A 17359-nucleotide genomic window follows, 5' to 3' on the forward strand; every position below is an offset into this window, starting at 1 on the left:
GCAGGGGCAGGTCCCACCTACCTCCTGGTCCTTCACAAACTGTTCCTTCAGCCTCTGAAACTGCTCGCGCTTCCGGGCGTCCAAGGCCATCCGCTCTGACATCTGCCGGTCTGCATTGGGAAAGTAAGGGGCACACAGTCACAAGGAGGCCCCAGCAAGGCACACCCAGAACTGTAGAAGGGAGGACTTGGGGCCACTCACCACTCAGTGCACTCAGGACCCTGGAGGCTGCTTCCCGGGCATGAGCAATTAATTCCTGTTTTGCAATTTCCATACGTAATTCCTAAAAAAGACAATTGGTAAACAAACAATGCTGGCCAGGCACAGCAGCTCATGCCTGTAATCCTAGCACTTTAGGGGGCTGAGGTGGGTGGATCATGAGAGCTCAGGAGTTCCAGGCCAGTCTGAACAACATGGCAAAACTCTATCTCTACAAAGACACAAAAATTAGCCAGGTGTGGTGGCAGACGCCTATAGTATCAACTACTTGGGGGGTGGGCCGAGGCAGGAGGATCCCTTGAGCCTGGGAGGTGGAGGCTGCAGGGAGCCATGTTGGTGCCACTGTACTCCAGCCTCCTGGCCGACACAGTGGGACCCTGACAAAGGAAAAAAAAGCAACCTAGGCCGGGCGCGGTGGCTCAAGCTTGTAATCCCAGCACTTTGGGAGGCCGAGGCAGGTGGATCACGAGGTCGAGAGATCGAGACCATCCTGGTCAACATGGTGAAACCCCGTCTCTACTAAAAATACAAAAAATTAGCTGGGCATGGTGGCACGTGCCTGTAATCCCAGCTACTCAGGAGGCTGAGGCAGGAGAATTGCCTGAGCCCAGGAGGCGGAGGTTGCAGTGAGCCGAGATCGCGCCATTGCACTCCAGCCTGGGTAACAAGAGCGAAACTCCATCTCACAAAAAAAAAAAAAAAAAAGAAGAAAAGCAACCTAGTCCTCTGACCCCTCACCTAGGACACATGTGGGATCAGGGCCGGCAGGCAAGACACACAGCCCAAGGGTGAGAGGAGGCGCCAAATGACAGCAGGACACCCTCCCCCGCCCTGGCTCTCAGCAGTGGCAAGGCTGGCTCCAGGCCACGGACTGGAGCTGACTGGCTCCCACAGAGACATCTGGGGGTTGAGGACCCCAGGCTGTGTGTCCACCCTGGAGGGAAACCAAGGGGCCTCAGAGAGGAGAGGAAGCTTTCCTGCTTAGCCTCTTGGCCCTGCCCCTGCCCAGGCCAGAAAGCGTGTTCCTGGGAATGGCACCAAATGTACCACTAAGCCCCTCCCTGAGGACGCAGGAGAGGCGTGGCCTGTTTCTGACATCATCCCTTCCCAGTAGGAGGGGAGTTTGCAAAGGCCACTTGCGTGTGGAACCACACACTCTGCCGCCCTGGAGCACAGTTGGGACTATCTGTCCACAGCCAGCAGGCCCAAGGGAAGCCCCAGTGGAGCTTCCCAAGCCAGCAAGGCCTGGGCTTCAGGCTGAGCCACCCAGACCCAGGAGGACAGAGCCCCTCCCTGGCATCTGGCTCCAGGACATTCATCTCAACTCCCCCTTGGCACCCACCCACCCACCCACACCACCAGGACAGAAAATGCCAGAAGGGAGCCCACCCATCTTGCATGGCCCTCACATCCTCCCCACCAGCCTGAGACGCCAGGAAGCAGAGGCAGGAACAAAGAAAGCCCCCAAGACCTGTGGCGCGACGCACCTTCTCCTCCTTGCTGACAGAGCTGTGACGGGCCACTCTCTCCATGCGCCCAACATAGACAGCACAGTCCTTCTCAATCTCCTTCAACTCCTCCAGGGAGAAAATCACTGAGATCCGGGGTACGGGGACATCAGACCAACAGAGGTAATGCTGCCAAAGGGGATGCAGGCACAGCCGCCGGGACTCAGCCCTGGCCTCAGACACAGCCCCAGCTGCTCCCTTCCCCACACAGGAGCCCCTCCTCACCCGTGGACAGCAGAGCTTCAGCAGGTTGATGGTCTTCCCGCAGACGTACACGTCATGGGCAATGTGCTTCAGAAACACGGGAACACAGTCCTCTACCTCTTTGGAGATGAGCACGTAGCCATGGGTCCAGTATGACTTATCTATGGTGGGGGGAACACCAGCGTGGCTGGCATGCTATGGCCCTGAACCCAGGCCCACAGGCACAGAGCCCCGCCCCACAGCCAACTGCCACCTACCTCGGAAGCTGAGGTACTCCTGGTTCACCTGAATCATGAACTCGCCGTAAGTGTCTCTGAACACCCCGCTGTACACCCAGTCGTGGATGAAGCTGCAGTGGGAGAGCAGCAGGGGTGGGTGTGGTCAGTGGAGAGCTGGGTGGGGCCAGCAGTGAGAAGCAGGGGCATGGCTGTCCATGGAGGCAAGGGTGGGGCATGCTGTCCATTAGGGTTTAGGGTAGGGGGTGGGGGGTTCCTGCCCAGTCCACCTATCCTGTCCTCCCCTTCCTATGTGAGCCCCACATTCAACAGGTGTCTGACAAGGGGCTGCTCTCAGATGTCTGTCTGGTGGGAGTGTGCGACAGCCCAGCCCCCCCCAGCCCGCTGCCCACCGCGTGTAGGGCTCGCAGCTGGTCTTCAGCAGGGACAGCAGCACGGGGTAGTGTTCATTGCTGCAGTTGTGCAGCGCCTCCTGATAGAGGTAGGAGAGCAGCTTCACGCCCTGCAGATGGCACGGGGGGCTAGCTCAGTGAGGTGCACCCCTGCCAGCAGCAGCCCCCCAGGGACGCACTCAGTCACCCCCTTTCCTGGAGCCCACCAGGCCGGCACGCTCAGCAGGGATGCAAGACTCACCGTGGGAAACTCGGCCCTGGGCCCTCCTCCGCAGGTGCCTGGGAGTGCAGCACCAACACCACAGAGCTCGGCCAGGTACCTAGACCCAGAGGCAGGATCAGACCAGGCGACTGGGCTCAGGGTCCCCAGGCCTGGACCAGACTGTGAGCAAAATCTCCACAAATATTCATGCTCCCTGAAGCAACTGACTTTAGATGTTGGCCTTAAAAACCAGATGCACCCCAATGGCCCTGCAGGGCTCATGCCCAGCCCTGTGCCCCTGTGCTGTCCACACAGACCCCACTGAAGCACCCACACTGAACAGGCACCTCCCTCCCAGGCGCTGGCCAACACCCGAATCACCCTGATCCTCCCATTTCCTCACCCCACATGGGGGCTGCACCTGAGAGCCCCTCTCATCCACACAGTGGCACCAGGCATCTGCCACAACCCACACCCTTCACAGCCCACTCCTACCCCTCCCAGCGTCTGGCACTGTCTCACCCTTGGGTCTCCTCTGGGCTGCCACACTCTGCTCCTCTGCTTGGAAGGTTGTCCCTCCAGCTCCCACCCCCCAATCCTCAGTCTTCCTTCTCCGGCGGCACTTGCCAGTGGCCCCCCAGCCTGGTTGCTCACTAACCAGCTTGTGTGCACCAGATGCCACAGCCCCAGGGACTCTGTGTACTGATTGGGCAGGAGCCACCGGGCTTGGAGGGCCTGGATGGACCAGCTGTCGTGGGCCCACAGCAGACACACCTGCTCGGTAGCTGGCACCTGAATTCAGCCGGGAAAGGGCTGTCCAGTCGCCTGCTGAGGGCTCTTCTCACAGGCCCTCCTTGCCGGGGAGCAGGGCAAACCCCCCCACTGCCCAGCAAGCCCCACACCTCACCCACAGTCCCCTGCTCAGCTGCCATGCTGAGGCTCACCTCAGCTGCCGGCCCAGCTTCTTGAAGAGAAAACCAATGGTGAGGAGGCTCAGGGTGGGCTGAGTGGCGAGGACGCAGGCCCGGTAATACTGCAGGTACCTCCTGAGGCCACTGGTGAAGGCCTGTAGGCAAGAGGGCTGGGAGGAGGGCAGCCAGGAACATGGACACAGCCTGTGCCCAGGGCCTGAGGGCACCAGTGCTCGGCACGGCACTTTGCTCCCTGCCTCAGCTCTGGGCTTCATTTCCGAGCAACGGGCCTCTGTGAGCCACGTCCAGCCACCAGGCCAGGTAGACATTTGGACCTCCACAAGCCATGGCCCACCACCAATCCCTCCTCTCATCCGAGACCAGCTGCCCAGGGACGTGGCTTCTGGGATTTGGGGATGAGGGTGGAAAGAGCAGCTGCGCTCTATGCACAGACACTAGCTCTGTGAGGGCTTCGGCTGCTCAGACCACAGGAGTCTCGGTGGCACCAGCATCCTGGGTAATACCACAGCAGCAAGCCCTGAAGTTCATGCCAACCCTGGACCAATCTCAGTCTACCCACCCCAGGAGCCACCTGGCCTGGCCACGCCTGCCACACAAGTGAGAACCACAGTCTGACCCTTCTCAGTGTCCACTGCTCCAACACCTTCTCCACCATCTCCAGCCCTCAAGAACCCCAGGGCTGCTCATCTGCCCAGAAGCTGTCCCCACCCCATGCAGCTCCCACCACGCCGACCTCCCGAGCCCATCTAAAACCTAAACCTCACTGCATCACCCCACCCTCAGCCCCCACTGCAGCACCAACAGTCGAAGGCGCCAGCACCGCATGGCTCCTCCTGAGGGCTCTCTGCCCAGCTTCCCCAATACCCTCCTCTCCACTCCCCGAACGTCCCATCATCTGCCTGCCCGTCCTCTCCCATTCAAGGTGCATTCCCCCATTCCCTGGGCCTCTACCCAGCATATGAGCCAGCTTCAAGACTCACAAACAGCAGCTTCCAGAGCCAGGCTTGGCTTAGAAATCCCAGCAGCATAAATTTACCCAATGCAAGAGTCCTGCCCTGTCAGTCATCCACAGTGCGGATGACTGCTCCCACCAAGGTGCGGGCAGCAAGAGCCCCACTCACTGCCTTGCCTGCCCTGCACACCCCGAATGCTGGCGAGGCCTGCCTCCCACCAACCCAGGGCCCACACACATCTGCCCCAGGTTTCCAGTGAGGGAAAACATCATCACTGACCCATCCCTGAAGAGTCACTATCGGGTTTCAGATGTTAGCAAGGAAATAAAAGGTTTAGGCTCTGTGGTCCCGCAGAAGGACCTCTAAGATTCTCTTTTCCAGAACATGTGCACCGTTCTCTCAAAGGTTCCTGACAACCATGAGGCAGAGACCATACCTGGAACACAAGGCCTTTGCTGTACGAGGAGTCCAGGACGGGCTGCAGAGAGAAGTGGCTCAGGCGCATGTAGCAGGTCCCATACTCGGCCACCTCTGAGAGGAGGCTGCTAATGCTCTCGGGAGACGCTCCTGATACATGGATGCCCTGCTTCACCACAAAGGCCTGAGCCAGCTACACAGGGGCAGAGGACACAGGTCACAGAGGCCAGGCACCCAGATGCCCAGTAAGGTGCTATCTCCCTCCACCACTGCACCCAACCCCACACCGCCTAGAGTACCCACAGGACCCAAAAGCAAATGCTCAAAAAGCATACCCAGAACTCCTGCACCGAGGAATAAAAACATACAAACAAAAACAGGGTAGAAATTTTCACTGACCACACTGAAAAATACATGTTTGAAATGCTAAGCGTAGAAAAACACAGCACCTTCACAGGACACAAGTACACAGCTTCCTGGGCAGAAGCTATAAAACATGTTTGCCATGAGACCTGCTCATCTGGCTCTCAGAGATGAATTAAAGGAAATAATGGAAGATACACACACAGACTCATCAGAGCCCATTCTCCACAACATATTTATAACCAGAGAGTGGAAACCCCCAACAGAGGGCTCACCACAACCAAAATGTATGGGATGCAGCAAACGCCCCGCCAGGAGGGAAAGTTACCGCTGCAAATATTTGCATTACTAACAAAAAAGATATCAAACCCACAGCAGCCCTGTGCGTACTCTAAAGAGATTTTAAAAAGAGCTGTTAGGCCAAGCTCAGTGGCTCTTGGCTATAATCTCAGCACTTTGGGAGGCTGAGGCAGGAGGACCACTTGAGCCCAGGAGCCTGAGACAAGCCTGGGCAACACAGCAAGACCCTCATCCTTATAAAAACTGTACAAATTAGCCAGGCATGGTGGCTCACGTCTGTAATCCCAGGACTTGGGGAGCCAAGGCAGACAGATCACTTCAGGTCAGGAGTTCACAGCCAACCTGGCCAACATGGCAAAGCCCCGTCTCTACTAAAAATACAAAAATTAACCAGGTGTGGTGGTGTGTGCCTGTAGTCCCAGCTACTCCAGGGGCCGAGGTATGAGAAACACTTGAACACAAGAGGCGGGGTTGCAGTGAGCTGAGACTGCGCCTTCCCACTCCAGCCTGGGCTACAGAGAGAGACTCCATCTCAAAATAAAAAAAAAATTTAATTAAAAAATTAGCCGGCCATGATGGTGCATGCCTGTTGGTCTCAGCTACTCAGGAGGCTGAGGCAGGAGAATTGCCTGAGCCCAGGAGGCGGAGGTTGCGGTGAGCCGAGATCGCACCATTGCACTCCAGCCTGGGTAACAAGAGCGAAACTCCGTCTCAAAAAAAAAAAAAAAAGAAAAAAAAAAAAAGAAAGGCAGTCAGGCCAGATGCGGTGGCTCACGCCTGTAATCCCAGCACATTGGGAGGCCAAGGCAGGCGAATCACGAGGTCAGGAGTTCAAGACCAGCATGACCAAAATGATGAAACCCCATCTCTACTAAAAATACAAAAAATTGGCCAGGCATGTTCATACATGCCTGTAATCCCTGCTACTCAGGAGGCTGAGGCAGGAGAATCACTCGACCCTGGGAGGCGGAAGTTGTGGTGAGCCAAGATCGCGCCACTGCACTCCAGCCTGGGCAACAAGAGCAAAACTCCGCCTCAAAAAAAAAAGTTAAACTCAAAACTAGCAGAAGGAAACAAGTAACAATTAGAGCAGAGAGAGAGAGCAGGCAAAGCATGGTGGCTCATGCCTGTAACACCAATACTTTGGGAGGCCAAAGTGGGTAAATCACTTGAGGTCAGGATTTTGAGACCGCCTGTCCAACAACCCCATCTCTACTAAAAATACAAAAAATTAGCCTAGTGGTGCACACTTGTAGTCCCAGCTACTTGGGAGGCTGAGGCAGGAGAATCACTTGAACCCAGGAGATGGAGACTGCAGTGAGCTGAGATCATACCACTGCACTCCAGCCTGGGCAAAAGAGTGAGACTGCATCTCAAAAAATAATAATAATAAATACAGAAAAGGAAAACAACAGAGAACCAAAAAAAAGTTGATTCTTTGAAAATATCAACAAAATTGGAAAGTTTTAGCTAGAATAATTAGGGAATAAAATGACTATTAAAAAAAGAGAGGCTGGGCGCCATGGCTCACGCCTATAATCCCAGCACCTTTGGGAGGCCAAGGCAGGTGGATCACAAGATCAAGAGATCGAGACCACCCTGGTTAACGTGGTGAAACCCCATCTCTACTAAAAATACAAAAAAAAAAAAAAAAAGTAGCTGGGCATGGTGGTGCATGCCTATAGTCCCAGCTACTCGGGAGGCTGAGGCAAGAGAATTACTTGAACCCAGGAGGCGGAGGTTACGGTATGCCAAGATCGCGCCATTGCACTCCAGCCTGGGTAGCAAGAGTGAAGCTCTGTCTCAAAAAAAAAAAAAAAAGAGAAAAAATTCAAATTAATAAAATCAGAAATGAAAGTAAGAGCTGGGCACAGTGGCTCACACCTGTACACCCAGCAGTTTGGGAGGCTGAGGCAGGCAGATTACTTGAGCCCAGGAGTTCATACCAGCCTGGGCAACACGGTAAGACCCATCTCTATATTTTAAAAATTAGCCAGGGGTGCCAGGCACAGTGGCTCACACCTGTAATCCCAGCACTTTGGGAGGCCAAGGTGGGCAGATCAGATGAGGTCAGGAGTCCGACACCAGCCTGGGCAACATGCTGAAACCCCATCTCTACTAAAAATACAAAAATTAGCCAGGCATGGTGGTGTGCGCCTATAATCCCAGCTACTCAGGAGGCTGAGGCAGGAGAATCACTTGAACTCAGGAGGCGGAGTTTGCAGTGAGTCAAGATAGCACCACTGCACTACAGCTTGAGTGACAGGCAAGACTGTGTCTTAAAAAACAAAAAAAATTAGCTGGGTGTGGTGGCGTGTGCCTGTAGTCACAGCTACACAGGAGGCTGAGGTGGGAGGATTAGGATTGAGCCCAGGAGATTGAGCCTGCTGTAAACTGTGATGGCGCTACTGCACTCTAACCTGGGCAAAAGAGTAAGACCCTATCTCAAAAAAAAAAAAAAAAAGAGGGTTGGTTCCACATAATAAGGCTAACCCAACAACAGACAAAACGAGCCCTGAGAATGATGTTGCAAACTGGTGCCCTCGGCGCTGGCCGCAGCTAGAGCTTGCTTGTGAGCACTTTTCTGGGGCAGTCACTAGCTGTGCTTCTAGTATATACTGAAGTTTAAGAATGGCCACCATAGAACATTTAAGACAAAGGAAAAGGATGAGCACTTAAATGAAGAAGCTGCAGAAGAAGACTTCATTTTTCTGAATGTATTTGTTTACTTTTTTTTTTTTTGAGACAGTCTCGCTCTGTCGCCAGGCTGGAGTACAGTAGCCAATGTCAGCTCACTGCAACCTCCATCTCCTGGGTTCAAGTGATTCTCCTGCCTCAGCTTCCTGAATAGCTGGGATTACAGGCATCCACCACTACTCCCAGGTAATTTTTGTATTTTTAGTCGAGATGGGGTTTCACCATCTTGGCCAGGCTGGTCTTGAGCTCCTGACCTCATGATCCACCCGCCTCGGCCTCCCAAAGTGCTGGGATTACAGGTGTAAGCCACCACGTTCGGCCTTCGTTTACTTCTTAAGTGTCCAGTAAGAGGGCTGGATAAACTGCAGCTGGTGCCAGAATCAGCAACTCCTGGCCCCATCCCAGAGAGACACCCACAGTCCACGGAGGAGAACGGCGCACATCCCAATCTCGGGACGCTCTTGGCAGGCAGATGCTCCTCCCGAGCGGTGGGAAAGCTCAGAAGACACCTGACGTTTCTTCAGGACAGAAGTGGAAATGTGGGGAAGGGATATTTTCTGTTGCTTCACCGATGGCAATATACATCTTATTGCGCTACAGTTTTTTAAAAGGACATTAATAAATTACACCTTTTAGAACGAAAATGGGATGACTCTGGCTGTCATCACTGGTGGCCCTCGGAGTTGGCCTTCCCTGCCACTCCCCACTCCCTGAAAGGCTTGTTCTCCCCAGTCCAGAGCCGGGCAGTGCCTGGTGGAGGGCAGGCCAGCCCCACGCTGCTGTGACTAGGAAGGAGCACTTCTCACCTGGCAGAGAGAAAACGTGACAGACACAACCCCAATCAAGACGTTCAGCACATCCTTCACCAGCTCGCACTCCTTCACCAGCACAGGCTGTGGGGCCTGCAGGACGCCCCCGGCAAGCAGCTGTAGCTCCCCGTGACGAAGCCTGCAGAACTTGTCGAACGCCTCCCTTCCCGCCTCTGTCAGGTAAGGCTCCTCTCTGTGACCAGGCGGGCTGAGAGGGAGCAGAAGAGGGGGCAGAGGAGAGGCCATGAGCAGACGTGCGACCTGCACCTCAGCACCAGGGTACTTTCTCTCAGAAATGGACATGAACAGAAGAACGAAAGTTATTCAAAACAATAAACTCTAAGAAACACAACCAGGTATGAATGCCACTAACCACCCAGCCTTTTGTGGATAATGCTGCTGTGAGTACAAGCACAATCTATTCTATCAGGACAACTGGTGTGGAATTGTGTCCAGGGTACCTGCCTGGGGTCCTGGGCATGGCCGGGGGTATCCGAATGGCCCAACCCTGGAAGAGCACCCCAGGCCATGCCAGTGGTGCTCAGGATAGTGACTCACTCATAATGTACTCTGTTAGAAATAAAACCAGATTTGTACACCCACGTTCACAGGAGCATCCACACCCCCGTCCACGGCAACATCCATGCCCCTGTGCATGGCAGCATCCACGCCCATATCCACGGCAGCATCATCCACAATAGCCAGAGGGAGAGGAACCTGAGCACCCAACAGAGGAGGAGAATAAATATAGGCAGTCCGTGCAGACCCTGGCCCATCATTCAGCCTTAAAAAGGAAGGCAAGGCCGGGCGCGGTGGCTCAAGCCTGTAATCCCAGCACTTTGGGAGGCCGAGGCAGGTGGATCACAAGGTCAAGAGATTAAGACCATCCTGGTCAACATGGTGAAACCCTGTCTCTACTAAAAATACAAAAAATTAGCTGGGCATGGTGGGGCGCGCCTGTAATCTCAGCTACTCAGGAGGCTGAGGCAGGAGAATTGCCTGAACCCAGGAAGCAGAGGTTGCAATGAGCCGAGATCACGCCATTGCACTCCAGCCTGGGTAACAAGAGCGAAACTCCGTCTCAAAAAAAAAAAAAAAAACAAACAAACAAACAAACAAAAACACAAAAAGGAAGGCAGTTCAGACACATGCTCCACAGGGACTGTGCTCAAGGACACCACGAGGAGTGAAATGAGCCATCACAAAACACTGTGCAACTCCACTTACATAAGGGCCCTACAGTGGCCAAAATCCTAGAGACAGAAAGTGGAGTGAATGGGAAGCTGTTTAAAGGGTTCAGAGTTGCCGGGCGCAGTGGGATACAAAAAATTAGCTGGGCATGGTTGTGTGTGCCTATAATCCCAGCTACTCAGGAGGCTGAGACAGGAGAACTGCCTGAACCCAGGAGGCGGAGGTTGCGGTGAGCCGAGATCGCGCCATTGCACTCCAGCCTGGGTCACAAGAGCGAAACTCCACCTCAAAAACAAAAAACAAAAAAAAAGGTTCAGAGTTATCTGCAGATTTACTGTGTGGTAGTGAAAATACACAACATTACAGAGCTAAACAACTGGTTAAGACTGTAAAAACATAACATAAATTTTACTAACCCACTCAGAAAAATCAAGAGATGGATACAGAAAAAAGTTCACCAGGCAAGGTGGGCTGGTACAGGCAGCCCTGGGCACATGCGACTCTGAGGAATTTGCCTTCTGCTGGTGCTATGAGGCTGTAAACCCATGTGTACTGGCACTGCACTGCACACACTCATGCTGCCTGCACACGCTAGCACACCCTGCACACTCGTACTCACACCCTGCAAACACTTGCACACCCTGCACACACCCACTCCCTGCACAGTAGCACACCCTGCACTCTGCACTCGTGCACCCTGCACACACGCTCCCTGCACACACTCATGCACCCTGCACTCCCTGCACACACACCCTGCACTCATGCTCCCTGCACACCCTGCACTCACACCCTGCACACACTCATGCACCCTGCACTCCCTGCACTCGCACTCCCTGCAGGCTCACACCCTGCACACTCACGCATCCTGCACACCCTGCACTCACCCTGCACACATGCTCCCCGCACTCACCCTGCACACTCATACACCCTGCACTCACACTCCCTGCACACACGCTCCCTGCACTCGTACTCCCTGCACACTCATGCACCCTGCACACTCATGCACCCTGCGCTCACCCTGCACACTCACATCCTGCACACTCACACACCCTGCACACACTAGCACCCCTGCCCTCCCTGCAAAAACAATTCGCTTCAAAAAACACACTCTTAGCCGGGCGCGGTGGCTCAAGCCTGTAATCCCAGCACTTTGGGAGGCTGAGGCGGGTGGATCACGAGGTCGAGAGATTGAGACGATCCTGGTCAACATGGTGAAACCCCGTCTCTACTAAAGATACAAAAAATTAGCTGGGCATGGTGGCACGTGCCTGTAATCCCAGCTACTCAGGAGGCTGAGGCAGGAGAATTGCCTGAGCCCAGGAGGCGGAGGTTGCGGTGAGCCGAGATCGCGCCATTGCACTCCAGCCTGGGTAACAAGAGCGAAACTCCGTCCCAAAAAAAAAAAAAAAAAAAAAAACACACTCTTACTGGCCACCTCTGCTATGTGAAGGGGGCTAGAGGGGGGCTGGAGGAAGGAAATAAGCCCTGAGGTGTCCAGTCAGCAGGTGGGGCCATTCTGGACCCCAGACATCCACCCAGGCTCCTTCAGGATGAGACGAGCACGGGAAAGCTCCTCAGAACCTGTCTGCCCCCTGCATTTCTTCCTGCAGACGGCCTCGGCAGGAGTGCAAGCTGTCGGTGCCACCCCACTTCCCCCTGCAGCCAATCCCACCCCAGATCCCCCCGGACTGGCCCCCAGCACGGCCATGGCCATGCACCCCTCCTGGTGACTCAGAGCTGAGGGGAAAAAAACCCACAGTGGGAACACAAAGACCCAGAGCAGCACCCTGGGGGCTACAGAGTGAACAACTACCCCCCACAGATCCCCAGGGAGAACACAACCCAAAATGTAGCAACACACTTCCCCCAGATGGGTGGCACATGCAAAAAAAAGAGGAAATTCCTGGGTCTGAAAGGCTTCACTCCACCTTAACCCAGCCCTTGTAGCCCAGCAGCAGGGGGGCTGTAAGCAGCCTAACGATACTGGCTCCCAGGCTGGGCAGAAACAGGGGAGAGTGGCCCACCATGAGGTCTTGGGACGGCAGCAGAGTTGATGTCTTGGAGTGAGAGTGGAGGGGGCTCAATTTCTGGCGGGGAAACAGCTTTTTTTTTTTTTTTTTTTTTTTTTTGAGACGGAGTTTCGCTCTTGTTACCCAGGCTGGAGTGCAATGGTGCGATCTCGGCTCACTGCAACCTCCGCCTCCCAGGTTCAGGCAATTCTCCTGCCTCAGCCTCCTGAGTAGCTGGGATTACAGGCACGTGCCACCATGCCCAGCTAATTTTTTGTATTTTTAGTAGAGACGGGGTTTCACCATGTTGACCGGGATGGTCTCGATCTCTTGACCTCGTGATCCACCCGCCTCGGCCTCCCAAGGTGCTGGGATTACAGGCTTGAGCCACCGCGCCCGGCCAGCTTTTTTTTTTTTTAATTTTTTGAATTATACTTTAAGTTCTGGGTTACAGGTGCACAATGTGCAGGTTACATAGGTGTACACGTGCCATGGTGTTTTGCTGCATCCATCCCCTGTGGGCAGCAACTTCTTTAGCCACCTGCTGGTCAGAGGTCGTCATAGCAGGAAACTAGCAGGTGGCTGGGATTTAAAATGAAACAAGATCAAAGGATTTGTCAAAGGAACTTGAACCACAGCATCAGGCTGACAGGATTATAGTGTCAGGGGCTGTGGAATCAGGGAGTAGAGGGCCCAGGGGATATAAACTCAGGTCCAGCCACTGTGTGGCCCTGTGCAGGTCAGCCACTGGACACTGAGATGACCACAGCACTTTTACTCTGCAGGGCCCTGGGCAGACGAAGTCCCTATAGGAGCTGCCCAGGCTGTGCTCAGAACACTGCCAGGTGCTCAGCAGAACCTCCCTGTAGGAACCACCACCAGAGCCCCACAGCACCAGAGCTCGTCAGTGTAGGGAATACCACCAGGAACTCACAGCACCAGAGCTCCACAGTTAGGGACCACTAACAGGGCCCCACAGCACTGAAGCTCTACAGTCTCCAGTGTATTCAGAACAGGGTGATGAAGAAAGTAAGCAACCATGTCTCCTAATCAGTGACATGAAAAACTGAACCTAGAAAAGGGGGTGGTAATAAATGAAATACAGCCAGCACAGTGGCTCACACCTGTAATTCCAGCACTTTAGGGGGCTGAGGCAGGTGGATTGTTTGAGCTGAGGTGCTCAAGACCAGCCCGGGCAGCATGGCAAAACCCTATCTCTACAGAAAAAGCGCAAAAATTAGCCAGGTGTGGTGATACATGCTATCTCTACAGAAAAAGCGCAAAAATTAGCCAGGTGTGGTGATACATGCTATCTCTACAGAAAAAGCGCAAAAATTAGCCAGGTGTGGTGATGCATGCCTGTGGCCCCAGCTAATAGCGAGGCTGAGGTCAGAGGATCACTTGAGCCCAGGAGGCAGAGGTTGCAGTGAGCCAAGATCGCACCACTGCACTCCAGCCTGGGCAACAGAATGAGACCCTGTTTGAAAAATACAATTTAAAAAAAAAAAAAAAAAGGCCAGGTGTGGTGCCTCACACTTGTAATCCCAGCACTTTGGGAGGCTGAGGCAGGGGGATCACCTGAAGTCAGGAGTTCAAGACCAGCCTGGCCAATATGGTGAAACCCTGTCTCTACTAAAAATACAATATTAGCCAGATGTGCTGGCACACCCCTGTAATCCCAGCTACTTGAGAGGCTGAGGCAGGGAGAACTGCTTGAACCCAGGAGGCAGAGGATGCAGGGAGCCTTGATCACACCACTGCACTATAGTCTGGATGTGAGAGTGAGACTACATCTCAAGGAAAGAGAGAGAAAGAGAAAGAAAAAGAACGAACGAGAAAGGAAAAAACAAATGCCGGACGCGGTGGCTCACACCTGTAATCCCACCACTTTGGGAGGCCAAGGCGGGTGGATCACGAGGTCAAGAAATCGAGACCATCCTGGTCAACATGGTGAAACCCGTCTCTACTAAAAATACAACAAAGTAGCTGGGCATGGTGGCGCGTGCCTGTAATCCCAGCTACTCAGGAGGCTAAGGCAGGAGAACTGCCTGAAACCAGGAGGCGGAGGTTGTGGTGAGCCAAGATTGCGCCATTGCACTCCAGCCTGGGTAACAAGAGCGAAACTCTGTCTCAAAAAAACCAAAAAACCAAAAAAACAAACTTAAGAGGGAGAGTTTGAAGGATCTAGTTTGTTTAGGATGAAAGCAGTTGCCTAATTATGGTGAGCTGCAAAATGTTCCAGGCAGAGGAAACCTGGTATTGGAAGGTTCTAAATTTTTTTTTTTTTTTTTTTTTTTTTTGAGACGGAGTTTCGCTCTTGTTACCCAGGCTGGAGTGCAATGGCGCGATCTCGGCTCACCGCAACCTCCGCCTCCTGGGCTCAGGCAATTCTCCTGCCTCAGCCTCCTAAGTAGCTGGGATTACAGGCACGCGCCACCACGCCCAGCTAGTTTTTTCTATTTTTAGTAGAGACGGGGTTTCACTATGTTGACCAGGATGGTCTCGATCTCTCGACCTCGTGATCCACCCGCCTCGGCCTCCCAAAGTGCTGGGATTACAGGCTTGAGCCACCGCGCCCGGCAGGTTCTAAATTTTTATAAAAATTAGCTGGGCGGGCCGGGCGCGGTGGCTCAAGCCTGTAATCCCAGCACTTTGGGAGGCCGAGGCGGGTGGCTCACGAGGTCAAGAGAGCAAGACCATCCTGGTCAACATGGTGAAACCCCGTCCCTACTAAAAATACAAAAAACTAGCTGGGCGTGGTGGCCCGTGCCTGTAATCCCAGCTACTTGAAAGGCTGAGGCAGGAGAACTGCTTGAACCCAGGAGGCGGAGGTTGTGGTGAGCCGAGATCGCGCCATTGCACTCCTGGGTAACAAGAGTGAAACTCCGTCTCAAAAAAAAAAATTAGCTGGGCATGGTGGGACACACCTGTAATCCTAGCTACTAGGGAGGCTGAGACGAAGAATTACTTGAATTCTGAAGGCGGAGGTTGCAGTGAGCCAAGATCGCTCCACTGCACTCCAGCCTGGGCAACAGAGCAAGACTCCATCTCAAATAACAACAACAACAAAAAATACTATTAGCAAATATGTACGGAACAAAGCAATAAATCAGAGGGCCAGTTTTTAAACATGTGAGGGGATGGCAGACAGCAGGACCATTAGATTTGCTTTGTATGTGCAAGAAAACAAGATTGATGGCCCAGCAGGAAGTGACAGGGCAGGAAAGCCCCCGGCAGTCAGGACAATGCCACCACCACTAGTGTGCTGGGAAGCAGGTAGCTAGCCATCCCTGGAGGACTCTTTATGATGTCATGAAAGCTTGCAGGGGGCACATGCTCCTCTCCAGGCCCTGCAGGAGCCCCAGCACTGCATCCGAGAGCACTCAGCTCCTGGCTAGCCCTGACTCTTCTTTTTTTTTTTTTTTTTTTGAGACGGAGTTTCGCTCTTGTTACCCAGGCTGGAGTGCAATGGCGCGATCTCGGCTCACCGCAACCTCCGCCTCCTGGGCTCAGGCAATTCTCCTGCCTCAGCCTCCTGAGTAGCTGGGATCACAGGCATGCGCCACCACGCCCAGCTAGTTTTTTGTATTTTTAGTAGAGACGGGGTTTCACCGTGTTGACCAGGATGGTCTCGATCTCTCGACCTCATGATCCACCCGCCTCGGCCTCCCAAAGTGCTGGGATTACAGGCGTGAGCCACCACGCCCGGCCAGCCCTGACTCTTTCACCTAACACTCCCCAAACCGTTATCAACAGAATCCCCAGTGGACTGGATGTGAACAGGGCATTCCATGGCCAAACATTTTGGGAAATGTGTATTTTTATTATTATTTTAGACAGAATCTCACTCTGTCACCCAGGCTGGAGTGCAGTTGCACAATCTCAGCTCACTGCAACCTCCGCCTCCTGGGTTCATGTGATTCTCGTGCCTCAGCTTCCCGAGTAGATGGGATTACAAGCATGTGCCACCACCACACATGGCTAATTTTTGTATTTTTAATAGAGATGAGGTTTCACCATGTTGACCAGGTGAAATTCCTGACCTCAAGTGATCTGCTCACCCTGGCCTCCCAAAGTGCTGGGATTACGGGTGTGAGCCACAGTACCCAGCCAAAAATGCATATTCTCTACCTGGATTCTGGAAGTTATGAAAAGATACCACCACATTACAGACTGAGAGCTCCTGAGTGCAGAGGCTTCTGGACCCAGATGAGCCAGAGTGTGACTGGCTACTGTATCCAGAGAGCGAGCTGCTGGCACCAGGCAGGGAAAAGCTGCTGCAGCTGCAGCTTCTCATCACCCAGAGTGCCACTCCAACCTCCTCTAGACACCGATGGAAAAGGCTCCTTCATCAGCACCCCACCTCCTTTAGACAACGATGGAAAAGGCTCCATCATCAGCACCCCACCTCCTCTAGACACAGCTGGAAAAGGCTCCTTCATCAGTACCCCACCTCCTCTAGACACCGATGGAAAAGGCTCCTTCATCAGCACCCCACCTCCTCCAGACACGGATGGAAAAGGCTCCTTCATCAGAACCCCACCTCCTCCAGACACGGATGGAAAAGGCTCCTTCATCAGCACCCCACCTCCTCCAGACACGGATGGAAAAGGCTCCTTCATCAGAACCCCACCTCCTCCAGACACGGATGGAAAAGGCTCCTTCATCAGCACCCCACCTCCTCCAGACACGGATGGAAAAGTCTCCATCATCAGCACCCCAACTCCTCTAGACACCGATGGAAAAGGCTCCATCATCAGCACCCCACCTCCTCTAGACACCGATGGAAAAGGCTCCTTCATCAGCACCCCATCTCCTCTAGACACCGATGGAAAAGGCTCCATCAGCACCCCACCTCCTCTAGACACCGATGGAAAAGGCTCCATCATCAGCACCCCAACTCCTCTAGACACCGATAGAAAAGGCT

General features: G+C 53.8%; 1 protein-coding gene across 1 annotated transcript in view; it reads right to left on the reverse strand.

Moving 5' to 3' along the window:
• TUBGCP6 (tubulin gamma complex component 6) overlaps nucleotides 1–17359 on the reverse strand; it is a 28316-nt gene that overhangs the window by 5710 nt on the left and 5247 nt on the right. Inside the window, exons 3-12 of the mRNA XM_039462995.2 lie at nucleotides 9230–9440; nucleotides 5083–5256; nucleotides 3706–3827; nucleotides 2801–2879; nucleotides 2560–2669; nucleotides 2189–2280; nucleotides 1953–2092; nucleotides 1707–1856; nucleotides 202–283; nucleotides 22–110 (exon numbers count right to left, since the gene is read on the reverse strand). Of these exons, the coding sequence (XP_039318929.1) occupies nucleotides 22–110; nucleotides 202–283; nucleotides 1707–1856; nucleotides 1953–2092; nucleotides 2189–2280; nucleotides 2560–2669; nucleotides 2801–2879; nucleotides 3706–3827; nucleotides 5083–5256; nucleotides 9230–9440 (1249 nt within the window). The remainder of the gene's footprint in view (nucleotides 1–21; nucleotides 111–201; nucleotides 284–1706; nucleotides 1857–1952; nucleotides 2093–2188; nucleotides 2281–2559; nucleotides 2670–2800; nucleotides 2880–3705; nucleotides 3828–5082; nucleotides 5257–9229; nucleotides 9441–17359) is intronic.

Source organism: Saimiri boliviensis, chromosome 21, assembly GCF_048565385.1.
Source record: "Saimiri boliviensis isolate mSaiBol1 chromosome 21, mSaiBol1.pri, whole genome shotgun sequence".
Lineage (NCBI taxonomy): Eukaryota > Metazoa > Chordata > Mammalia > Primates > Cebidae > Saimiri > Saimiri boliviensis.